Source organism: Geotrypetes seraphini, chromosome 3 (genome assembly GCF_902459505.1).
Source record: "Geotrypetes seraphini chromosome 3, aGeoSer1.1, whole genome shotgun sequence".
Classification (NCBI taxonomy): domain Eukaryota; kingdom Metazoa; phylum Chordata; class Amphibia; order Gymnophiona; family Dermophiidae; genus Geotrypetes; species Geotrypetes seraphini.
In genome coordinates, this window is record NC_047086.1 from 401,823,701 (window position 1) to 401,850,119 (window position 26,419).

At 46.0% G+C, this 26,419-nt stretch overlaps 1 protein-coding gene across 4 annotated transcripts in view; it reads left to right on the forward strand.

Moving 5' to 3' along the window:
* MDGA1 (MAM domain containing glycosylphosphatidylinositol anchor 1) overlaps nt 1-26,419 on the forward strand; it is a 629,079-nt gene that overhangs the window by 334,181 nt on the left and 268,479 nt on the right. For all 4 annotated transcript variants that reach the window (XM_033939535.1, XM_033939538.1, XM_033939539.1 and 1 more), the window contains 2 exons: nt 12,281-12,550; nt 15,829-15,980. In XM_033939535.1, the coding sequence (XP_033795426.1) occupies nt 12,281-12,550; nt 15,829-15,980 (422 nt within the window). The remainder of the gene's footprint in view (nt 1-12,280; nt 12,551-15,828; nt 15,981-26,419) is intronic.

The following is a 26,419-nucleotide window of genomic DNA, read 5'->3' on the forward strand; positions in this document are numbered from 1 at the left end:
TAAGGGAATGGGTAGATTTTCCACAGGGCTTCAGTAACTATCAGAAAATGAAACCCATAACCTGAGGCTAGAGCGAAATGGAAGGAAAAACGTTCCAGTCTATTAACTGAACACCTGCCTCCTCCAGTTTCAGGAATGACAGCTCTCTTTGAAGAGGCCCAAGTCCTGCGGCTGAGATAAAGTGAAACAGCCAGCCAGGGATGTGGAAGCTTCCCCTGGGCCCCAGGACAGAAGGTGTGCTGAGCCTCTCTGGGGATCTAGGCAATTGGTTTGATTTTTGTCAAGGTTACAAAATGAGAATGAGATTTTAAAAAAACAAGATAAGGCCCAGCTGGTTTGCCTGGCTAAATTCTTGTTGTGTAAGTCATTCACCTCACTCCTTGGGAGGGGGGAAAATTTACCATTTAATCCAGGGGTGTCCAACCTTTTGGCTTCCCTGGGCCGCATTGGCTGAAAAAAATGTTTCTGGGGCCGCGCAAACGCTGCAGCAAGACAGAGGAGGGAGCCGGCAAGACGGTAAATACCCGGGGGCAGCAGAGGTAAAACACTGCATCGCCCTCGACCAGGGCCACACAAAATACTTCACGGGGCCGCAGGTTGGACACCCCTGCTTCAATCCATCAATGTTATTTTTTCTTTTAGCTAGTTATGAACTCACTGTAAGACATTACCTCTTCATAAAGGACTCTCTGAATTGACTTCCGAAAATGCATAAACATTATCTAGGCTAGCTCTTATCTACATCTGTAGTTTACACCATCAATAAATTCCACTAGATCACTAAAGTAAGACCTCCCATTGCTGAACCCATGTTGGCTCCGCCCCAGTCAGCCATGTTTATTCCCATGACTACGAATGAAGCTCACCAGTGGTCCATCGTGCCCAGCAGTCCACTCACGCGGGGTCCCCCAGGTCAAAGACCAGTGCTTTAAATGAGTCCAGCCTCACCTGCGTATGTTCCAGTTTAGCAGGAACTTGTCCAACTTAGTCTTGAATCCCTGGAGGATGTTTCCCCCTATTTGAATCCCTGGAGAGTGTTTTCCCCTATGACAGACTCCAGAAGAGCGTTCCAGTTTTCTACCACTCTGGGTGAAGAAGAACTTCCTTACGTTTTACGGAATCTATCCCCTTTCAACTTCAGAGAGTGCCCTCTCGTTCTCCCTACCTTGGAGAGGGTGAACAACCTGTCTTTCTCTGCTAAGTCTATTCCCTTCAGTATTTTGAATGGTGATGGTGATAAAGAGATTGTAAAAGTGTGATAAGGTATAGGCGTTTGGGACACCGATGTGGCTTTGATGGTCCCCTTGTTATAGGGGAAAACACCCTCCAGGGATTCAAGATAAAGTTGGACAAGTTGCCGCTAAACTAGAACGTACGCAGGTGAGGCTGGACTCATTTAGAGCACTGGTCTTTGACCTGGGGGCTGCCGCGTGAGCGGACTACTGGGCACGATGGACCACGGGTCTGACCCAGCAGCAGCAGTTCTTATGTTCTTGCCTACCCTGTGGCATTTTGGTTATGGGTCCGAGCACATCATATTTAAAAAACAAGCAAATTATTTTTTCAAGATATTATTTTGAATGAGGAGTGAACTTGTGATTTCCTAGTGTGAATGATAATGAGTATGAACGAGAGAAATTTGCATGCCCACTAATCTACTTTATAGGCAAATGTCACTCATACATGTTCATTATGGATATCTTGAAAGCCCGAATGGCTGAGGGTCCCCCCAGGACAAGTTTAAGAACCACTGGTTTAATAAATAATGTCCGTTAGACCCTAACGTTTTCTCCTGCCATAGAGCTGGCAAAAGCCATCGCGCCTACTCGTAATTGCTGAGACATGCTACTGTTGTATTACAGATTAGGTGCACAGATTTGCTATTATAGAATACTTGCTTAGCACCCAGATTCTGGGCTTCTGACCAGTGGCACAGTAAGGGGGGGAAGCGGGGACCACCCTGGGTGCTGTCTTCACGGGGGCACCTCAACTTTCCACCCCTACATACCTCTTCAAATGTTCGCCGGTCCGAGCAGCGTCTTCCACCTGTTGATCGCACCAGCCCTCAGCTCCCTTCTGATGCCACTTCCTGGTCGCGGGACCATGATGTGACATGAGACGGAGAGTGGGCAGCAGGGTTGGAGACGCTGCTTGCGGTGGCGAAGAGTTAAAGAGGTACGTCAGAAAGGGAAGGCGTTCATGCATGGTGGAGGGTGGAGAAGAGGTTGGGGCCTCCTACCTTCGCTACGCCATGGGTCTCCTCCTACCAATATCTCACTTATCAGAAGAGCTTCCTTAGGAGTCTCTGCAATTCTAATTATATAAATCTCCTTAACCCCTACAAATGTTGGTTAATGTTTTTCTAACTAATATCCTAATTTCATTGTAGTTTTATAATAGTTTTACTTAATATTGGTTTGTTTGTACCATGATCTTTATTTCAAACTGGCTCTATCAACATTATCCCTTTACCAGATCTCATACTGCAGTGAGGAGTAGGTCTAAAATATTCCCCTCCCCCCTCCCCATCATCAGTTCCTGGAGTGTAGGCAATCCCCGGTTTAAGAATGCCCGACTTGCGTCAAACTTGTGCTTACAAACCGGGGTTCCGCCTCTTCTTTCCTGTGCCAATGCGTCCCTTCTCCCTTCCTGTCCAAACGTGACCCTCCTCCTCCCTTTCTGAAGGTCAGATTTTGAAGGATATGGTTGTCTATGTTGGGGAAGTTGTGTGAGTGGTTATTATCATGTTCTCCTATTGGTGGTATGTGTGTGGTTCACTCTTTGCAAGGGGTGACAGATGGGTATTTAGTTAATGCATTTCCACATAGGTGATGGTTGTTACAATTTTTCTGTACCCTGAGCATTTTACTTGGTTGAATTTCTGAAATATTTGATGTTCATAGATTTCTCCTGTTTGGAATTGTTACTATGTATTTCAAAATTTTAATAAATTTTGGAACTTTAATGTAGGCTTCCGCATGTGACTTATAGGGGGGCCCTGATACTCCGAGGGGTTTAATTGGGCAGCAGGGGCTCCTGCCCAGTTAAAACCCGTTGAACTGACGGACCACCAGAATTAAGCAGCACTTAAGCATTTAGGACTAGAGTCACTAAGCAAATCAATAGTGTACCGATCGGTGTGCGACCCCTTTGCGACCCGATTTCCCTCCGACCCGATTCACTAACCTTGTGGCCGATCATCTCCGATCCGCACATGCAAATGAGGGGAAACGGCATGCAAAGTAGGAAGGGCCGCGATTCACTAACAAAAAGCAGCCACACCGACCGGGCTGGCCGATCCAAAAATAAGCGACTTCTCAGGACCAGTCGCTTGTGTAAAAACCCTACTCTCTGCCCCGATTCTCCTGCTCTGGCCGCCCTGCTCTCTGCTCCCCTCTGCCCCGATCTCGTGCTCTAGCCGCCATGCTCTTGCCCCGGATCTCTCCTGCCCGCCCCAATTCTCCTGCCCATTCCCACACTGCAAGCAATCCCGGCAGACGGTTGGGGGACTGATTCTGATCGCCTTCATTTGTAGGAGGGCGATTTGTGGATCAGCCCCCGGACACTGATCGGATCAGATCGCTCATAATAATAATAATAATAAACTTTATTTTTCTATACCGCCATAGTCAAACTGACTTCTAGGCGGTTCACATAGAAAGAAGGCTGGACAATCAGCGAATTACACAATGCAAGAAGAAGGGAGTTACATGATGATTAGGGAAGCATAGGGAAGGAATACATGAGAGAAAGAAGTTACATAATACATTGGGGTTATAAGGGGAAAGAATACCTGAGAGAGATCATCTGATTAGGCAAGGAATTTGTCAAATAGAGCGGTTTTAATTGATTTTCGGAATGCGTTGTAGGTCTGTCTGGCTTTGTTTATGTGGTTTCCCAGCCAGGATTGCTGTCTGTTTGCTTGGAACACGAAGGTTCTGTCTAGGAAGGATTTGTATTTGCAGCCTGTGATCTTTGGGTATGTAAAGATGTTTTTGTTTCTGGTTGTGCGTTTGGGGTTGTGCAGAGTGAAGTTTCAAGTTTCAAGTTTATTATATTATTTGATTAAACGCTTTTCAGGATACAAAGCGTTTTACAAAGAAATAAAATTGGATTTCTAAAATCACGAATACATTGTAATTAAAATTAACTACTTTAAAATTTAAAAAATTTAAAAAAATTAAAAAAAATTTTAAAAAAAAGTGTGTTTGCAGGTAGGAAGGTGCTAGGCCCCAGACTTGCTTGAAGCAGATACAAGCAAATTTGAACAGTATTGGCGCCTTCATTGGTAGCCAGTGTAATTTTTTGTAATAGGGGCTGATGTGGTCTTTTTTCTTCAGTCCGAAGATCAAGCGAACTGCAGTGTTTTGAACTAATCTTAATTTTTGTACTGTTTTTTTGGGGATACCCAGGTGGGCGATGTTGCAGTAATCTAGGGTAGATAGGATCAGCGATTGCACCAGTAATCTAAAGGATGTTGTGTCAAAGTATCCGATCCATGGCCTTAGTGAATCTAGCCCTTAGTGCCGCTGAATATCTTCACTAACTGACCATTCCCTAACCAGCTAGATTAGAGGGGGGCCTGGGGGGGGGGGTGTAGTTCAGCTGGAGCCACAGCTTCGCCAGTTAGCGGTGATTTTCAGTCTGCTAACCGTCTATGAAAGCGCTAAGATAGGCCAGCAAAAAAATACCCTAACTTTATGCTCTGAATTAACCAAACACCGATCTGAATATCGGTCAATGGCCAGGATGCCACATACTAAGCGAAAAGGGGTGGGAAAAAAACTGTTCCCTCCAAGGCCAGTTCACTGCCCCTGGCTCAGCAGACAATAGAACGTTTTACCGTGGGAACCTTGCCGAAGTTCAGAGAGGCTGTTCCCGTTTCGAGGGAGGAAGGACATAGTCCTTTCTCGCTGGGGCTTGAAACATCTTTGTCGCCCCCCGACAACAGAAGGCCCTCTGTCCAGCATCAGTGGCTGTTTGGGCTGCATGTGGTGCGACCAAGGAGGGTGCCAGGATGGAAGGCCCTTCGCCTGATGAAATTGCAGAAGAGGTAACGGTTCAGCAGCTCCCCCTCCCTGTGAAGGTGACACTCAAAACAATTTGGACTGTGTTCCAAAAACTTGACAATGTAACAACAAATATTTCTGGAGTGGTAATTGTTCTGGGGAAGAAAATGGAGGACTTGACTAAACATTAGAGTTTATTAAATTGGATTTTAAAAATCAACTTGCTCAGATACAAGCTGAAGTAAAATCTTTTCAAGGCTTTAAGAATACCAGCATTAAAGATAATTTTGCCGTACACAGAAGAACTGAGAATATTGAAAATTATAATTGCAGACTGAATCTTCAGCTACTTAATTTTCCAAAGTCTCCGGGGGGAGTATCGCCACTTGATAGGTTTAAAAGATACTTGACAGAGATATTAAACTATTCCTCAGAAGCTTTGACTCTTGTAAATAAAATATATTATTTGCCTGTTTCTTCAAGAGTATCCCAAGGAGACGTAGAGGGCGATCGTAGTTTGCAGACTCAACTAGATGTGAATAATACATCAGCCATTGTAGAAGAATCTTTATCAGAATCCTCCATCAGAGTTACGTTATTAGTGTCTTAGGTATTTGAGGAAGATTTAAATGCTATCATGAGACTTTATTTTCGTCATTCGTCTGAGTTATTCTATGGGAAAAAAGATATGGATATCTCCGGATGTGACAAAAAAGATACTCGGGAAAGGAGGAAATGATTTCTTGCGATGAGGCAGGAAACAAGATTATTAGGGCTTCCATTTTTATTAGCTTACCCGTGTAAATGTAAAGTCAAATTTGCTGGTTTCAAATATGTTTTCTTTGCCCCAGAACAGTTAAGAGCCTTTCTAGAGTCGAAAAAAAATTGCTTGAGTGGTTTCTGACTGATTAACCCCACCCCGAACCCTTTTACAAAACCGTTGCGCAGTTTCTAGTGCCAGCTACGGCGGTAATAATTCCGACGCTCCTGGAATTCCTATGAGTGTCAGAGCTGTTACCGCCACAGCGCTAAAAACAGCGCTACGGTTTTGTAAACAGAAAGGGTTTCAGTGTTCTAGCCTTATGCGCTCTTTCAGTGAGTTAAAATGATTTTATTTTTTTCTCCTCTGTTTTTCTTACGAATCCTCCCCCTGTTTATAATTTCTGGTCTAAGGAAGAATTGAAAAGTTTTCCTCATTTGTTTCCATTTAGATTCGGTTATGTTTAGGTCGTTTCTTTCTGAATTACTATAGCAAGAGTTGTCTTGTAAGATTTATGTAAAATGATAAATAACCCCATCCCCTTTTTACAAAACCGCTGAATGCTCTGCGCTGCTCCCAACGCTCATAGGAACTCTGTGAGAGTCGGAGCTTTTACCGCCCCGATCAGTAGCAAAAAACGCTAACGTGGCTTCATAAAAGGGGGGAGGAGGGGGTTAAATAGAGAAATATCAACCAGTGACTACACTTCCCCCCTCCTGATTTGCGGTTTTAGGACTCGCGATTTCGATTATTCGCGATTTCCTAAAACCGGAATCACCCCCACCTCCCTCCCGCCTCCCGGACCTCCACAGATCTTACCTGGTGGTGCAGCGGTCTTTCGGGGCAGGAACGATCTTCCTACGCTCCTGCCCTGTGCAGATGCTCATCCAAAATGGCTGCCGTGAGTTCCCGTCGTCGTCTCGAGAGACGACGGGAAGTCACGGCAGCCATTTTGAATGAGTGACCTGCACGGGGCAGGAGCGTAGGAAGATCGCTCCTGCCCCGAAAGACCGCTAGACCGCCAGAAAAGGTCCAGGATGCCGAGGGGAAGGCAGGAGGGAAACAGGGGTCGGTCAGAGTCGACCCAAAAGTTATTCACAAATTTTCACTCTTCGCTGGCCGGCTCTGTCCCTAACCCCTGCGAATATTGAGGGAGGAGTGTAGTTAACGTCCAGGTCAAACTACGTACTCAAATATTCCGTGCCAGGAACCACGTCTACCTCAGGGTTAAATAACTGAAGTTAGTGCAGCCCTGGATGTGAGCAGCTCATAAGCCGTCTATCGCCAGAGGCTGAATATTACCCCCTTAGTCTATAGATGTACAGTGGTGCCTCACACAACGAACTTAATCCGTTCCAGGAGCAAGTTTGTTATGTGAAACGTTCGTTGTGTGAAACGCGTTTTCCCATAAGAATACATGTAAAACAAAATAATTCGTTCTGCAGCCCTGTTTTCCCATAAGAATACATGTAAAAGAAAATAATTCGTTCTGCAGCCCTACATTTCCCTCCCTCCACCTCACCTTATATGCAGAGTTTGCCAGCTTTCTTTTTCACCCAGCCGCACGCTTTCAAAAAGCTGTGCACGCGCAGCTGCTGAAGTTGATCAATGTTCTCCTCTCCTGCAACTTCCGGTTTCCGGTTGCGTCAGAGGAGAAGATTGAACAACAGAGCATGCGCGCATGTGCTGCTCTTTGAAAGTGTGTGGCTGGCCGAAAAAGAAAGCCGGAAAACTCGGCATCTAAGGTAAGGTGGAGGGAGATGATGGAACACTGCATTCAGACAGGAGGGTGCTGCTGTTCCCGGCTTCGGCGAGAGTAGTTCCGCCCCCCCCCCGGGCCCCTCGGGCGACTTCGTTGTGTGAAACGAAGTTCGTTATAGGGAGCAAGACAAAAAGTTCGTTATGCGCAGCGTTCGCTGTGCGAGGCGTCCGTTATGCGAGGCACCACTGTATATAAAATCGGATGTGTGTGTGTTCCAGCATAACTCTGAAACGCATGGAGAGATTTCAACCAAACTTAGTATAAATATGACTTACTATCTGGGAAAAAAAACTGTGGGGTGGGAAGGGGGTGACATGTAAAAATGATCGAAAACGACCGATATTAGAGTCTAACCCTTAGTTTTCGGGCTCACTGAGATGAATACTGGCACTCCCAATGCCATTTAAGTCCAAGTTGAGCCCCACAGAGAGGGTCATTCTTGCTGCTAAAAATGAAGATGTCCACGATACCTTTTCCTCTCTAACAGAAGATTGGGATAAATAAATACCCGGGCGACGCCGGGTGATCAGCTAGTCTCTAGGTTACAGTGGCAAGTCAAATGCACGCAAGACAAAAGTGCGCGGACAATTGCGCGAACACAATTGAGCGCAAGACAATTGAGCGTAACCACAATTGAGCGGAAGACATTTGAGCGTAACCACAATTGAGCGCAAGACAATTGCGCGAACACAATTGAGCGCAAGACAATTGAGCGTAACCACAATTGAGCGGAAGACATTTGAGCGTAACCACAATTGAGCGGAAGACATTTGAGCGTAACCACAATTGAGCGCAAGACAATTGCGCGAACACAATTGAGCGCAAGACAATTGAGCGTAACCACAATTGAGCGGAAGACATTTGAGCGTAACCACAATTGAGCGCAAGACATTTGAGCGTAACCACAATTGAGCGCAAGACAATTGCGCGAACACAATTGAGCGCAAGACAATTGAGCGTAACCACAATTGAGCGGAAGACATTTGCGTGCAAGATAACTCAGCGCAAGACAACTTTGCTCAGGACAATTGTACGCAGTGAACTATAACACATTACGCGCTCCGTTGTCTTTGCGCCGTTGTCTGCGGGCTTTTGTCTTGTGCGCATTTGATTATGAACCAAAGTTCTGCACACTATTGCCTTGCGCTATAAAGTCCTGCGTGCTATTGTCTCACGCTCAGTTGTCTTGCGCTCAGTTGTCTTTGCGCAATTTTCCGCGCGCTTTTGTCTTGTGCGCATTTGACTATGAACCAAAGTCCTGCGCTATTGTCTCACGCTCAGTTGTCTCGCGCTCAGTTGTCTTGTGCGCATTTCACTATGAACCATAAGTTACACTTGCAAGTATGTGCCCCACTCGGGCCCCACCTTTGCAGTTATGCGCAAATAGCGCCTAGGCACCAAGTTACGCAATACCGTCTTAAGTGCTTTGCTGCTGATTCAGACACCATGCAGCATATCATATCTGCATCCATTGTGCTAACTGCATGCCAAATCGTTGCCCAGTTGTGCATGACAGATTATAGACTGGGGGGAATGTATATACCAGTCAGTTGAAGTTCTTGGGGGGGGGGAGAACCCCACGGTCCGTGTTGCAGCACTGCAAACGCACTAGAGCTCCAGTTCCTCACGATGCCGGCAGCCATCTGCCCAGCACTAACCTTTCACTCTTCAAAGAGCCACTTTCTCATCTAGACTCCAGCCTTCCTGTTTGTTTTCACCGGCAGAACTGGTGCTCAAGAGCAGAGCTTGATATTCCTCTGAGCCGAGCATGTTCTACAAAATCTGTTTTTCTTCTGCGGTGACAATTGTCTGAAACGATGAAAAGTGGGTTTTGATAAGAGGTGATTATGGCCTGACCGCTGTGCAGTGCGAGGGCGTCCTGAAGCTATTATGGGTATTGCTTGTATTTTTTTTTTGTTATTATTTTCCATTTTTCCACTTCTTTCAAATTGGTGCTGCTTTTGCATGATTTTTATTTTGGTCTGAAGAGTCTTCTCTTCTTCCAGTGATATCTTGAGCACTGAACATGTTCCTGTAAATGGAGCTGATTTTCAAAGGACAGATTATCCCCAAACATCCTTTAACTTCTGCTCTCTGCAAAGAATCCCTCTGTTAGAGCTGAGCAACCTAAATATTTTTAGACATTTAAGGCATGTCCTTGGGCATGAATTGAAAAGTATGAAAACTACACCGCCTCTGGCAGCAGACATTTCTAAACAAGGGTCTAAAAATCCAGCTGCAACAGCAGGAAATGTTCCTTCATGGAGGCTCCATTTACCGTACTCAGGAAATGAGCCTTGCTCTGAGCAGTACTGCCTTTCTGCCACTAGGAGGAAACAGCACAGAAATCTTTCTTTATCCTAAGAAAAGGTGAGGGGGTGAAAAGATTTGCAGAGCAGAACAATTTTAACAGCCTTTCTTCCTCTCGGACCCTAGGCCCTCCTGCTTATAAAGATCTGTTGTGTCTCCTACATATAAAAATCACATGACATTATAAGGATTAGTACTAACCGGATTAGAGCCATCTTTAGATATGAAAGGGGTCTGGAATAGAAAATGACACAGGGACAAATTTGTCCTCATCTGTACAGGAACTCAGTTTCCCCCATCCCGTCCCCGCAAGTTTTGTCGCTGTCGCTGCCCCATTCCTGTAAGCTCTGCCTTAACCGCACAAGCCTCAAACACTTATGATTTTAAAGTGTTTGAGGCTTGTGCAGATGAGGACGGAGCTTAGGCATTGGTGGAATGAGGCATTGTGACATCACAGTCTGAGCTCTTATGATTTTAAAGCGTTTGAGGCTTGTGCAGATGAGGACGGAGCTTAGGCATTGGTGGAATGAGGCATTATGACATCACAATCTGAGCTCTCGAATGTTGCTACTTAGGATTTTAAAGTGTCTGAGGCTTGTGCAGATGAGGACGGAGCTTAGGCATTGGTGGAATGAGGCATTGTGACATCACAGTCTGAGCTCTTATGATTTTAAAGCGTTTGAGGCTTGTGCAGATGAGGACGGAGCTTAGGCATTGGTGGAATGAGGCATTATGACATCACAATCTGAGCTCTCGAATGTTGCTACTTAGGATTTTAAAGTGTCTGAGGCTTGTGCAGATGAGTACGGAGCTTAGGCATTGGTGGAATCAGGCATTATGACATCACAATCTGAGCTCTAGAATGTTTGAGGCTTGAGCAGATGAGGATGGATCTTAGGTATTGGTGGAATGAGGCATTATGACATCACAATCTGAGCTCTAGAATGTTTGAGGCTTGAGCAGATGAGGACGGAGCTTAGGCATTGGTGGTATGAGGCATTATGACATCACAATATGAGCTCTAGAATGTTGCTACTTAGGACTTTTAAGTGTTTGAGGCTTGTGCAGATGAGTACGGAGCTTAGGCATTGGTGGAATGAGGCATTATGACATCACAATCTGAGCTCTAGAATGTTTGAGGCTTGAGCAGATGAGGACGGAGCTTAGGCATTGGTGGTATGAGGCATTATGACATCACAATCTGAGCTCTAGAATGTTGCTACTTAGGACTTTTAAGTGTTTGAGGCTTGTGCAGATGAGTACGGAGCTTAGGCATTGGTGGAATGAGGCATTATGACATCACAATCTGAGCTCTAGAATGTTTGAGGCTTGAGCAGATGAGGACGGAGCTTAGGCATCGGTGGTATGAGGCATTATGACATCACAATATGAGCTCTAGAATGTTGCTACTTAGGACTTTTAAGTGTTTGAGGCTTGAGCAGATGAGGACGGAGCTTAGGCATTGGTGGTATGAGGCATTATGACATCACAATATGAGCTCTAGAATGTTAATACTTAGGATTTTAAAGTGTTCGAGGCTTGTGCAGATGAGGATGGAGCTTTCAGGAATGGGAAAATGAGTTCCCGTGGGGACGAGGAAAAATTTGTCCCTGTGTCATTCTCTAGTCTGGAGCCTCTGTTTCCTTCTTATTCTTTTCCTCATTTGCCTCCTCTTCTTTTCCCATTTCTCTTTCCCTCCCTCTGCTTGCAGGAGCAGATCAGGAGGAAGCTCTTTTCTTCTCCTCCCATCTGCTGAGACTCATCAGTTTTGCTAAGCAGTCTGCCCCTCTGAGCTAGGAGGGAAGCAGCAAAATACTGTCATCAGAAGTGGTTCTTTCCTGTCTGGCCCCAGCAATGAATACACAGAGGGGAAAAAAGGAAGCCATACTGGAGGATGACATGGGGATCTGCACAATGACTAACTGTCAATTTTCTTGGCCCCCTCTTTGTTTCTACTGGATCCAGATCAGGGTTAGCTGTTACGTATGGTGCCACCGATGCTACAGGGCCATCTTTGGTTCTGCGCATATATGACTGCCGTGATGCCCTCCAGTTGCAGGGTCTGGTGCTTTTACATTGACATCTGCTTAAAGATGCCCCAGAACTAGTGGGGGTGGGGGTAAACCACTCTGAAAGGCGGCCTAAAGCTATCTCAGGTTGCTTCAGTAAAAAGGAGTCCGTTACCATTTCTCTCCAGGCTTTCTTGTTACACTCTGAAACCTAGCTCTCTGTTTGTGTTGCTTTTAAAGGTTTTGGATGTTATAAATAAAGACCATTAAGAAAAAGTTAGTCTAATATCAGAATGGAGCCTTTTCAGCACGTATCCATTGATCCTTATAGCTGCCATTTTGGAAATAGTTACTAGGGTCACGAACATGCCTGGGATGACGAAAGCCTCTCTGATTTTTTTCCTTTTTTGCTTTCTCTTGCTTCTTCCAGTTCCCCCAGTGGTGGAGCCGACGTTGGAGGATATCCGTCAGGGCCTGGGGCGCAGCATCGTGATGAGGTGCACCATGCTGAAAGGGAGCCCCATGAAGGTGGCCGCTGCCATCTGGAGGTTCAACAAGAACCTCTTGACGGTGCCCCTCCTGGACCAGCTGGAGTACTCGGAGCTGAAAATAGAGAGCCTGAGCCGAGAGACCAGCGGCACGTATGAATGCAGCATCTCCAACCATGTGGGTTCCTCGACCTGTGTCTTTCAGGTCTCTGGTGAGTCTTACAGAATAGGGGTGTTCAGCCCATCTAGTCTGCCCAGGTTCCTTCTTGTTATAGTGTCTTATACCCTTTTCAATAGGCCTCATATAGTGATGTTCATTCCCTGTACACGTGCATAGGGTTACCAGACGTGTCCTCTTGCTCCTGGACGGGTTTTCCCAAACCCAGCGTTTGTCTGGGTTTTCGAAAAGCCCCTACAAGCTCCAGCCACATCTGGAGGGCCTCTGAGCATGCACGGATGACATCACACACCTCCGCACAAACTCCAGGCCCTCCAGGTGCGTCGTCGTAGATAAGCCACCCCATTGGAAGATCAGCCGCGGAGTCCCCCGTACCGGCAGCTCCCTCCTGGATGGCTGCCGGCTGCCTCCTGCCTCGTCGCGGCCAGCGGTGCAGGGCAGGAGCGATCCTGTCAGCATCCAGCCGGCCCCGCGCTTGCTTCCTCAATGCCTGCGCCAGTTTTCGCGGCACTCGGCGCAGGCATTGAGGAAGCAGCACGGGGCCGGCTGGATGCTGACAGGACCGCTCCTGCCCTGCACCGCTGGCCATGACGAGGCAAGAGGCAGCCGGCGAAGGTATTTACCAGGGCTGAGGGATGTAAAGGCCGCCCCAGCCGCCCCATTGCATAGGCTGTTTTAGGTTTTAAAACGCTTAGATAAGCCGCGGCTAGTAACATGGAGCGGCTTATCTAAGTGTTTTAAAACCTAAATCTGCATTTCCTGCAGCCTATACACGGGGAAATACGGTACAGAAGCTCATAAACTGTACCTTAGTTATAGTAACACCATTATAGAAGCTAATGTAAAACGCTGTGAATTGACTACCCAGTCATTAGCAGCAGCATAGAAGTTTTTCAATAAACAATTTAAAAAATGGCGAAGAAATATATGCAATTCATACGTAAGAGAGGGCCAGGGACTACAGAGGAGATGATAGACCCATATGGTGCTTTAGAAGTCGGTGGGGTTAGGATTTATACGCAGCTTCGAAAAAGCGGGCCTGTAGCCTGGATTTGAATACCGCCAGAGGCGGAGCCCAGCGCACCGAGTCAGGCAGGTTTTTCCAGGCCTACGACGCAGCAAGGCAGAAGGGATGGAGTCGGGCGTTGGCAGTAGAGGAGAAGGGAGAAGGCAAGAGAGACTTGGAGTGGACTTCCACGGTATCGATGAAATATCGATGAAATATCGATGAAAGACAGTTTAATCATGAATTCATAAATTCGTGGGACTGTTGGGCAGACTAGGTCGACACATTTCCTGTGTTACATTCCTTTTGAGAAAAGTCAGTCCCCGGTCCACCCTGGTGATAACATGCATGAGTGAAATAGATAAGATGTTATCAATGAAACTTTACTTTAAAAATAGGTTAATGAAATTTTGTGGAGCTTTGGTTAAGATTTTTCCGGATGTCTCTAGAACAACTCAAATGAGAAGAAAATAATTTTTGAAGTTAAAAGCTAGAGTTTTGGCTCTAGAGGCATCTTTTTACCTGAAATTTCCTTGTAAATGTTTGGTTAAGTTGCAAGATATTGAGTATGTTTTTTGGGACCCCCATACAATTACAGCAATTTTTAGTAGCGAGAGAACAGAAATGATTTTGTTTCATCTGTAGAGAATAAGAGGAGAAATTAGAATCCCTATTAGTAAAGAATGATTCAAGGTTCGCTAATACGAACTGAGAATCTTTGTCCTTAATCTTTTCCTTTAAACTTGTTTGTTTAGAAATTGTAACATGTTTCCCCATAATGTGGGCTTAAAAAGAATTTTGTATGAATGAATGATTATGAATTGTTTTGAGAGATTTTTCTTTTTTCCTTGAATTATTGGATATTGTAAATGTATTCAAAAGTATAAATAAAGAAAAAAAGTCAATCCCATGCAGACATATAGATTTACAATAGAAGCCCCTCAACGTCAGACTTTCTGTGGGTGCTTACCCAGGCATTGAAGTTCCTTACACTACTTCTGCGCACAGTAGGGGTGTCAAAGTCCCTCCTCGAGGGCCGCAATCCAGTCGGATTTTCAGGATTTCCCCAATGAATATGCATGAGATCTATTTGCATACAAGGAAAGCATATTCATTGGGGAAACCCTGAAAACCTGACTGGATTGCGGCCCTCGAGGAGGGACTTTGACACCCCTGGTGGAGAGTAAGGGAGAGCATTGACCGTACTGGGATTTGAATTCATAGGCAGCCTGGGCTTATCCTTTTGACTTAGGGCTACCCGATTTTGCCGGACATGACCTCCTTTTGAAGACATGTCCGGGGGTCCAGATGGCTTTTCAAACCCCAGCACTTTGTCTGAGTTTTGGAAAAGCCCCCTCTCAATTGCGTGGGGCAGGAGGCAATCCACGCATGTGCGGATTGCCTCCGGCCCAACCAAAGCAGGCAACGGGGGGGGGGGGGGGGGGGGGGGGGGGGGGGGGGCGGAGCTAGGGCGGGTCTAGAGTATCCGGATTTTACAATCGTAAAATCTGGCATCCCTATTTTAACTTAATCTCTATAGTGATGATCTGCGTCTTTCTGCCTGTTTCTCTTTGCGCTAGTAGAAGCCAAGCACTGGTTTACCAGTCCATGCTGGGATTCCCTCCGATTCCTCTTTCCCTTGTGATTCTGGGCTGGGCGTCACAGCTGATTCTCTCAGGTCAGATATTGTTGGGAATCGCTCTTGATTCCCGATTGAGGGAGAGAGACGGTAGAGATTTAGGAGCTTTGTGACAGGGTCTGGACCCCACCCTGAGGTTTCCAGGATCAGCCTGGTTCTGATTTGGCTCCGGGCCATCTGTGGCTATAGAGCAATCAGAACGACACCGGCACATGGTATGCTGCTTTTAAAAAGTCGCCGAGAGATAGGGTGAAAGAAGGGGGCATTAAGGCTGGCTGTAGGCTGCTCCTGTCCGGCTGACGTGGTGTCAGTTAACAACCCTGGCTTTGTGTCGCTCATCCATCGCTCATCCTGAGCAGCACGAGATGGGAGAAAATCACTGACCTGTAGCAATCTGTGCGCCTGAAACAGTTAATCCCTCTGCTTCAGCTGTGTCTGGTGACTCCATGCAGTGGGAAGCTGGTGTGACTGCCCAGCCTGCAGGTGGCGCTCATGCTCCCCACTGGCTGATTGGTATGCGCTGCTGGTATGACTGAATTTTAGAGATTCTTTGTCTTTTCTCCTTTCCCTTCCTTTTGTTGTCTCAGCCCGTCTCACTCGCTCATCCTATCGCCTATCTAACTTTTTCTCCCATTTCCTGTCTTTCCTCCCTCCTTTCCACCTGCAGGGAGAGCTTACAGCCCTGAGTTCTACTTTGACACTCCCAACCCGGTAAAAGCACAGAAGCAGGCCAAGAACTACTCATACGTGCTGCAGTGGACGCAGAGGGAGCCCGACGCGGTGGACCCCGTGACGAGCTACAGGCTGGACATCCAGCAGGTGAGACACGAACCGCGCCGGGATGCATTACTTCAAGTCTGTGGTCAGAGGGGTGCCTGGGTTACTCCGCAGAAGAGAAAAGCTTCGCAGTTTCCCTCCGACAATGGAGCGATTCTCGAGGTTTTCAAGTTGAGTCCGTGGCTACTCCACTTTTGACTGGCATAGAGTTACACTCCTCAGTCTGAGCTAAGGAGGTGACGTCCGTGGATATAAGCAGCCCACTGGCCGGTCTTTTAAAATTCACAGAGAATTACGTTACATTACAGATTTCTATTCCGCCATTACCTTTCGGTTCAAAGCGTATTACAAAAAGAGTTATGGAAGAAGGGTTACAACGTTAGATCAGAGAAGGTTTCCAAAAGAGGGAAAAGTAGGATCTGGGGTTAGGGAGGGGATGGTAAGAGGGGGGTTAAGCTTTATCATGGTATTAAGCTTTATTAAGGGATTTCTTGAAGAGTATAAGTTTTTATTTCCTTTCTGAACATCTTGTAGTCTGGGGTTGTTGTCAATAGGTTGGAGACTTGGTTGTCTATCTTCGCTGCCTGAGTGGCCAGTAGTCCGTTGTATAGTTTTTTCCGTTTTACTTCTTTGATTGGGGGGTAAGTGAATGGGGGTGTGTGTTTTTCTATGCCTGGTAGAGGTGTTTTGGATGAGAATTGTGTTGAAAAGAGGGGTTTATCGAGTGTGGAGGTGGTCTGAGTGCCCTTACATGTTCACTTGAAGGTGTGAGAAATTGTGAGGCCAGAGAGCAGCTAGTTGGGATTGACAGTTGGTGGAAACTTCTGTCTGGTCAGTGGGGGTGCAGTCAGGGCCTTCAGGGGATTTGCTCCACCCCCGAAAGGCCCTGGTCGAGCAGGCAACAGGCAGATTTATTTATCACTCAAGCATTTTTCCCCTGTTCGTCCCAGTGGGCTCACACTCTATCTAATGTGCCTGGGGCAGTGGAGGATTAAGCAACTTGCCCAGGGCCTCAGGGCACTGAGGCTGTAGCTCTAACCACTGTGCCACACACTCCCTGCTCAGCCAATCAAAATCCAGATCAGCACTGTCAGGGCCTTCAGAGGGTTAGGAGAATCCCCAGCCCGAGAGCCCTGCTTTTTTGGGGTTCTGTCATCCTGTTCATATGCGCAATGTCATCAAAGTCGCATCCGCACATGCTTGGATGCTTTGGGGATGGGGGCGGGACGTGGGCAGAACTGGGGGCGTGGCCATGGGTCAGGAAAATCTGGTAAAGCTAGGTATTATCTCAGGTAAGCTCAGAGAGTATCACTGGCCCTGTCTGTTGAGCATCATTAACCCAGTGAGCGCATTACTTCACTGAGGACTTTTTAGTACATTGGATAGCCTGAAGCAGCCAGGCTTTGACTCTGTAAAACGTAGAGGTGTATACAGGGGCAAATCTCTGTAGGTCTTCACACATCTTCACACATTCACCCTTTTAAAGTACTAAGAGTGTAGTTTAGCGAGTCTCTTGGTTTTAGAAATTACCCCTCTGACAGGCTGGAGTCTGGGGGGAGCCCGCAGCTCAGAGACAGATGGCTCTCGCATTAAGGGCAAAGCGCTTACCTCTTTCTCAGCCTTTGCTTTTTGATCTTGCTGACCAGGCGAAAGAAATGATAAAACGTGCTTTGTGATTTCAGATTTGGCCACTGACTGTCCCAAAATCTGAGTCCAAGAGTGTTACATTCAGGTACTCCATGTATTTCCATCCTCAAGATAATTTGCAGTGTAGTTTTCTGGGCCTGAGGAAGTGGCAAGGGCCGCCGTGGGAGCGGACTGCTGGGCACGATGGCCACTGGTCTGACCCAGCAGCGGCAATTTTTATGTTCTTAATGTGCTCCAGGAGGGTCTGCGGGACATATGACATTAGGTTCTCTGGATTCCCTGGTAGAGGGAACGGGGATCGCGGGATTCCCGCGGGTCCCGCAGGAGTCACGCAGGAATCCCCCCCTAACCCATGGGACTCCCACAAGGACCCCCCTCTGGCCCACGGGACTCCCACGGGGATGGAAGGCTTTGGAAGCAGGGTTCGTCCATATAATAGTTTCAAGTTTCAAGTTTATTAGATGACTTGATTAACCGTTTAATCCAAGTTTCTAAGCGGTGTACACTTAAAATTTACATATGTTAGGGAACAAAACAGTCCATACAATTAATAAATAAGCTTAATATACTAAAAATTAACATTGCTAAACAATAGGTAAGGAGGGATGAAATACAATTCGTAAAGAAAAGGAGAGACATCGAGGGAAAATACAAAAGGGTAACAAGACATATGAGGGGAATAAAATAAACCAAAGCAATAAGATAAAAGATTAATTTGCGAATGCATCTTTAAAAAGAAAAGTTTTTAACTCATTTTTAAATTTCGCAAACTCCTTCTCCTCCCGTAAAAACATAGGGAGGGCGTTCCAAGTCTGCGGTGCTGTACAAGAGAAGATAAATTGTCTCCTCGTATTAATAATTTTTAGTGAGGGAATCGATAAAAGATTCTGTTCGCTAGATCGTAAAATTCTCTTTGCAGAATAAGGGATAAGTAACCTAAATAAAAATGCTGGGGTCTTATTATATAAGGTTTTAAAAATAACTGTACATAATTTATGAGTAATTCCATATATGACTGGAAGCCAATGAGCCTTTTTGAGGAGTGGTGTTACATGATCAAACTTTTTGGATTTAGTTATTAATTTAATTGATGCATTTTGAATAATTTGTAATCGTTTTATTTCTTGTAAAGCAATTCCTTTAAACAGGGAATAATATAATGGACACGTCAGCCTTAGTAAAAGAGGGGGTTTATAAGTGAATTACCTGAACAGAAAACCAAAAAAGGGTTCCACCAAAGAGATTCCACAAGGAAAACAGCAAAAGAAACTGTGGAATCGATGATCCTGTCAGAAGTAATTGCTGCTTTTTATGGGGACAGGCGGGGGCGGAGAGGATCCTGACGGGGATGGGTGGGATTTCTGTCCCCGTGCAACTCTCTATTCCCTGGTTCACAGTTCGCTGCTGTAACCACTGGGCTACCCCAGATCAGTGTCCAATATTGGGTCGATACTTATGCAGTTTGCTTCTTAGCTCGAAAGGTTTAGGCAGGGTTGTCAGCAGCATATTTGGTTAATTTGGTTCAGCTGATTAGAGCAGCCAGTCATGGTTGTACTAAGGATTGTCTAGACAGGATGTTCCGTCTGCAAGAACAATATTTGTTTAAAGTCTTTGGGGTCCTTTTATTAAGGTGTGTTAACCGATTTAGCCCGCGTTAAGTGCTACGGCGCCAGCTCGCGCTAATCTTTAGTGCGTCTTAAGAAAAGGACCCCTTTCTTTGGTGAATCTTTTTCCTTCCCATACGCTTTACGCCTCAGTAGGGATTATTTGGTGCTTCTGAAAACTTGTTAAGGCTCATTGCAGCTAGTTGTTTGATGTGGAGGGGAATTTTCGATATAACGTCTAAATCATTGTGCAGACCACGCCCAAAAATCCAGCAGTGAATGTGACTATTTTCAAAGCTGCAAAGCATCTGTCTTGGTTTTGGGGTTTTCCAAGATAGTTTATTGAAATTTTGAAGACAAAATAACTGATTCCAGTTACATATTTGAATGTCAAGTAGTAAAATGAAAATACAGCACGTGGTTGGTTTGTTTTTTTCCGAAAATGTGCTCTGTGTACGAGGGGCCGCTGAAAAGTGTGGAATAACTCGGAAGTTTCATGATACCACATCATTCTTTTCTCGGTTGGGCTGAGAACTTTACAGCTGCCCCTCGTGTCTATCCTCTGTGCATCTATCTTTTTGAACCATTTTGGGGAAAAAAAAGCACATCCAACCGATAAAAAGCACAGAACGAGCCATTGGGATGTAGGTTGGGCCAGCATTTGTATCACACTGGCCTCACAGACATTCCAGCAAAGTGGTGGGACATGACAGGGGGCACTATAGTGAAGTTCACATAAAAAGTCCTAGGTACCCATCTCACCATACCCCCCTTGTGCATGGTGAGCCCTCTAAAGTCCCCCCAAGACCTACAGGGCCCAACTATACGTCACCCCAATAGCCCTTATGCTTTCAGGTAGGGTTACCAGACGTCCGGATTTCCCCCTTAAATGTCCTCCTTTTGCGGACATGTCCAGGAGTCTGGACAGCTTTTCAAAATCCCGGCACTTTGTCCGGGTTTTGGAAAACCTGCTCAAATTGCTTTGGGCAGGGAGGAAGTCTGCGTGTTCTCAGACGGCACGCGCATGTGTGCGTGACATCATCACATGGCGTCTGCGCACTTGCGGACTTCCTCCATGCCCGAGAAGAGCAGGCAGTGAGGGCGGGACTGGGGGGGGGGGATTAGGGCATTTACAGGGCAGGGATGAGCGGACGTGGGCGGGTCTGGAGGCGGGTTTAGGGGGGGGTCTACTTTCGGGTTTGGGTTTGGGGTGGATTTTTGAAGGCTCACAGATTCCACCTTAAGTGTAGTGGTCAGAGTGGGATATGGGCCCGAGTCCCCATATCTCTCTGGTTGACCACATCACTCACAAGCATTACTCCAGGAACCTTCTTGCTGCTCTGCAAGGACTGGCCATAACATCTGAAGCTGTCGTACGGGCAAGTATGTACTGTTTCATTCACATCTTTGGGTGGGAGGGGGGGGTCACTGGGGGAGTGTGGGGGCTCATGCTTACGGCCTTCTAATGGTTTGGACCTTTTTGGCACATATTCATTATTTAAACAGGTCTAGTCTCAAATGTCTTGAGACCTGAATGTATTCTTAAGTGTTCGATAATGGCATCAAAACGTCCAAGTCACAAGCCTGCCCTAGTCCCGCCCAAACCACGCCTCTAACACGCCCCCCTTGAGATTTAGATGAACTGCATAGATATTCGTCGGGAATGTAGGTTTCGAAAATAGCGAATTGGAAAGAGTTGGTGCGAAAAACATCCATCAGCCTCTGTGTGCCACTTGTGGGACATTTACCTTTTTTTTTTTTTAAATGACACCTTGTGCTTGTTACCCACTTTGAACCTTTCTAGGGATTAGTCAGGATATAAGTCTGTCTATAACAGGGGTGGGCAACTCCGGTCCTCGAGGGCCGGAATCCAGTCGGGTTTTCAGGATTTCCCCAATGAATATGCATTGAAAGCAGTGCATGCAAATAGATCTCATGCGTATTCATTGTGGAAATCCTGAAAACCCGACTGGATTGCGGCCCTCGAGGACCGGATTTGCCCATGTCTGATCTATAACATAACAGCAGACCATTCCTACAAACATGTCCAGTCCGGCAGTCTTATGCTTTCCTTATCTAAATACAAGAAACTGTAGGCTGTGTTGGTTGAAAACACAGTGGTATCACATGTCCTCATCTGTAGAGGGATATTCCTGTTGTATTCCAATGGTGACCCTGCGCTCACAATTAAATTGAATAATAATGCTCTTGATATGCAGCACTGCAGTTTGGCATTCCTGTGTTGATGCTGTGGATATGATGCAATAGAAACAGAAACATGATGGCAGATAAAAGCCAAATGGCCCATCCAGTCTGTCCAACTGCAGCATTCACTATGTCCTCCTCTCCCTATTGGCTAAGACTCTTAACATTTGCATCTCCTCTTTACACCTGCATTATGAGGTCATAGAGTTTTTTAATTATAGAAACATAGAAACATGACGGCAGATAAAGGCCAAATGGCCCATCTACTCTGACCATCTACTGCATCCACTGTCGACTCCTCTCCCTATTGGTTAAGGCTCTTTATACCTGCATTGTGATGTCATAGAACTTTAGTAACATAGAAACAAATGGCCCATCCAGTCTCCCATCTGCAGCAGCCACTATCTCCTCCCTCTCCCTATTGGCTAAGACTCTTAACATTTGCATCTCCTCTTCCTATTGGCTAAGGCTCTTTACACCTACATTGTGAGGTCATAGAGCTGCCCAACCGCAGTAACCTTTTTCTCTTTCTCTCTCCGAGAGATCCCACGTGCCTATCCCAGGCTCTCTTGAATTCAGACACAGTCTCTGTCTCCACCACCTCTTCCAGAAGACTGTTCCACGCATCTACCACCCTTTCTGTAAAATAGTATTTCCTTAGATTACTCCGGAGCCTATCACCTCTTAACTTCATCCTATGGCCTCTCATTCCAGAGCTTCCTTTCAAATGAAAGAGACTCAATTCATGCGTATTTACATTATGTAGGTATTTAAACATCTCTATCATATCTCCCCTCTTCCGCCTTTCCTCCAAGTATACAGCTTGAGATCTTTAAGTCTGTCCCCAAATGCCTTATGACGAAGACCACACACCATTTTAGTAGCCTTCCTCCGGACCGACTTCTATCTTTTTGAAGGTGTGTTTTTGGTATTCCTGGCATATCGTGCTGGATGTGTCACAGTGCAGTAGTGATTCGTGTGATTAGGTTGTGTATTTTGTACACTGCAGTCTGGCACAATATATGACAATGATGAACCTCTTTCGTGACGACAGTGGCCTATCCTCAAGGAATACAGAGGTTAATTCGGCAATAAATAGTAGCGGATGAGCCGGAGTCCAGCTAAAACACCTAATGTGTGATAGATTGGGGAAATGATTCCATTAGCACAGACTAAACTCCATTACTGTCAATCTTCCGCCTTCCTTCCCAGGGCTGTTTGTTTAATTAGTTACGCAGGTTGTCCTCTTGGTGTAATTGATGCCCAAAATCCTGGTGTGATTTTAATGAGAGTAATCCTGTGGTGAGGATGGTGGGGGGACGTTTTATTGCCTTAGATTTTCAGACTTTCAGCATCACATCAGCGGGGGCACAGCACGGACCTCAGCCACTGCCACTGCTGGGAGTTCCTGCCATTAAAGCGCCTGAGGTGGGGGGCGGAGGGGGGTAGTGGGATGTGTGCTGACCATGCTGGGAGGGAATTGATGGGACGTCTGCAGTGTTATTAACACGTTTGGAAATCAAGTCAGTGGGCTGAGGAGCTGCAGCTGTTAATGAGATCCTAGTTTACTGTTCGCGTGAGTGGAAGCGCTGGTTGCCTCGGTGCTGGGCTTGCTGTTTCACGTTTTTTAATACTACTGTGTTTCCCTGAAAATAAGACAGTGTCTTGTATGAATTTTGGGACCAAAAAATACATTAGGGTTATTTTCAGGAATGTCTTATATTCATGTTGAACAATCCTCTCTCCCTTCCTCTCCTCTACCCCAATTCTTCCTCTTTCCTTTCCCTCCCCCCCCCCAAGTTCAGCATCTTTCCTTCCCTCTCACCCATCCCCCTGTGCGGCATCTTTCTATACCTCCCTCCCATCCCCCTGTACAGCAGAACCCCACCGACCCACCCACCGTGAGACTCACATACCTCCATTCCGAGGCCTCCAAAAACAGCGGCGGCGGCAGCGCTCTCAACAGACTGCTTCACGGTCTTCCCTGCCGGGGCCGGGCCTTCCCTCTGCAGCATCTTTCTATCCCTCCCTTCCATCCCCCTGTGCAGCAGAACCCCATGAAGCAGCCCGTTCAGAGCACTGCCGCTGCTACTGCTTTAGAAGGCCTTGCAGCGGAGGTATGTCAGGTCTCACCAGAGTGGGGGGGTCGCTGAATTGACGAATCCGAGTCAGGGATGGAGTCGGAGAGTGTCAGGGACAACCGGGGGGGGTGGGGGGGGGAGGAGGGGTTGGGCTTCGGAGGTCAATCTTAAGTAGGGCTTATTTTCAGGGAAACATGGTATGCATTACATTTTTAATTTTATATGGGGTTTTAGTGATCTTTTTTAAAATAGAGATGGTGTAAACTCTGCTGCGTGACTCACTTTCTACCAGCCTCGCTACGCTCATGTCACCCCTCTCCTTAAGTCACTTCATTGGCTCCCTATCTGCCATCGCATACAGTTCAAGATCTGATTGCTGACCTACTTGGAAAAGCGACGACTCAGGGGAGACATGATAGAAACCTTCAAGGTCATGAAGGGCATAGAAAAAGTGGACAGGGACAGATTTTTCAAACTAAGGGGAACCACAAGTACAAGGGGGCACTCGGAGAAATTGAAAGGGGAGAGGTTTAGAACAAACGCCAGGAAGTTCTTTTTCACCCAGAGGGTGGTGGATACATGGAACGCACTACCGGAGGAAGTGATAAGCAGAACAACGCTACAGGGCTTCAAAGAAGGTCTGGACAGGTACCTGGAGGACAAAGGGATTGAGGGGTACAGATAGGAGCAGAGGTAAGGTTATAGGGACAAGATTAGAGGTAAATTATAAAATTAGTCAGAGACCACTGTTCAGGCAGTGGGCCTGATGGGCCGCCGTGGGAGCAGACCGCTGGGCGAGATGGACCTCTGGTCTGCCCCAGCGGAGGCAACTTCTTATGTTCTTATGTTCCTTCTGCTGCCCCTCAATCTCTCTCCTCGCTTTTTGCTCCTTATCCACCTCCCAGAGAGCTCCGTTCCTCAGATAAGCCGCTCTTAGCGTTACCCTTCTCCTCCACTGCCAGTTCCAGACTTTGTTCCATTCATCTAGCTGGAATGGATGACCCGAGTTTGTCCGTCCAGCCCTTTCCCTTGTTTAAAAGCAGACTGAAAAGCCACCTTTTTGATATGGCTTTCACTCCTCTGCCCTCCAACCCAGCCTGCTGAGTCACCGTTCCCTTTAACTGTATCCATGACATTCTGTTAAACTAAATTACATTTAAATTTGAATTTTATCATATTTTATTTGTTTTTATCTGTCTAAAATGTAATTTTGCACGTTCCTTTATTAGACCTTCAAATTTCACTCTTTTTAAAACTTTTATATTAAATGTAAATCGCATAGATGTATTTCTTAATGCAAAATAAACTCGGACACACTTGGGCTGTTTGACGCATTCCCGTACTTTCTTTTATTTCTTTTATTCAATTTTCTCTACCGTTCTCCCAGGGGAGCTCAGAATGATTTAATGAATTTATTCAGGTACTCAAGCATTTTTCCCTGTCTGTCCTAGTGGGCTAATGTACCTGGAGCAATGAGGTGGGGGGGGGGGGGGGTTAAGTGACTTGTCCATGGTCAAAAGGAGCAGCGTGGGTTTGAACCCACAACCTCAGGGTGCTGAGGCTGCCGCTTTAACCACTGCGCCACTCTAGAAATCAAAATGTAGCAAAAGTGTTCCAAGTGTAGGACAATCACTGATGAGGTTGGCTCTTATTGGCGGAATGAGGCATTATGATGTCACAATACCAGCTCTGGTTACCAGAAACTTTTCATACTATTTATTCAATTTTCTCCCAGAGGAGCTCAGAACGGTTTACATGAATTTATTCAGGTACTCAAGCATTTTCCCCTAACTGTCCTGGTGGGTTCCTACTCTATCTAATGTACCTGGGCAATGGGGATTAAGTGATTTGCCCAGGTCACAAGAAGCAGTGAGGGATTTGAACCCACAACCTCAGGGTGCCGAGGCTATAGTTCTAACCACTGCACCACACCCTCCCTCTGGACTGACTCCATTCTATTTTTATCTTTTTGGAAGTGCAGTATCCAGAATTGTACACGATATTCTAAATGAAGTCTTAATAGAACATACGAACATAAGAATAGCCTTACTGGGTCAGACCAATGGTCCAGTAGCCCATTCTCACCAAAACCCAAGGAGTAGCAACATTCCATGCTACCGATCCAGGGCAAGTAGTGGCTTTCCCTCATGTCTTTCTCAATAACAGACTATGGACTTTTCCTCCAGGAACTTGTCCAAACCTTCCTTAAAACCAGCTACGCTATCCGTTCTTACCACATCCTCTGGCAACGCGTTCCAGAGCTTAACTATTCTCTGAGTGAAAAAATATTTCCTCCTATTGGTTTTAAGAGTATTTCCCTGTGACTTCATCGAGTGTCCCCTAGTCTTTGCCATTTTTGACAGAGTGAAAAAATCGATCCACTTATACCCGTTCTACTCCACTCAGGATTTTATAGACTTCAATCCTATCTCCCCCTCAGCCATCTCTTTTCCAAGCTGAAGAGTCCTGACCGTTTCAATATTTCCTTATACGAGAGGAATTCCATCCCCTTTACTATCTTAGTCGCTCTTCTTTGAACCGTTTCTACCGCCACTATATCTTTCATGAGATAAGGAGACCAGAATTGAATGCAATACTCCAGATGAGGTCGTACCATGGAGTGATACAGGGGTATTATAACATTCTTAGTCTTATTAATGAAGTGAAAGGCTGCTACTTTTCCTCACTGGGAGTGTCCGATGTGATGGAAAAAAAACAAAAAATAAAAATAAAAACCAACAAGATTACAATGTATATTCCAAAGCAAATAACTTTTTATTCTAGTAATAAGTATTATAGCAGCATTTGACAAATCAGAAATAAATCAGTTTGGACATATACAATGGAGAGAAAAAAAACCTCATACGAACAGTGCCGGCATCTGTAAGCATGGTGCAGTCTCTCTGCCACAGCATGGGGGTTTTATACAGAAAGTATCTTTTTC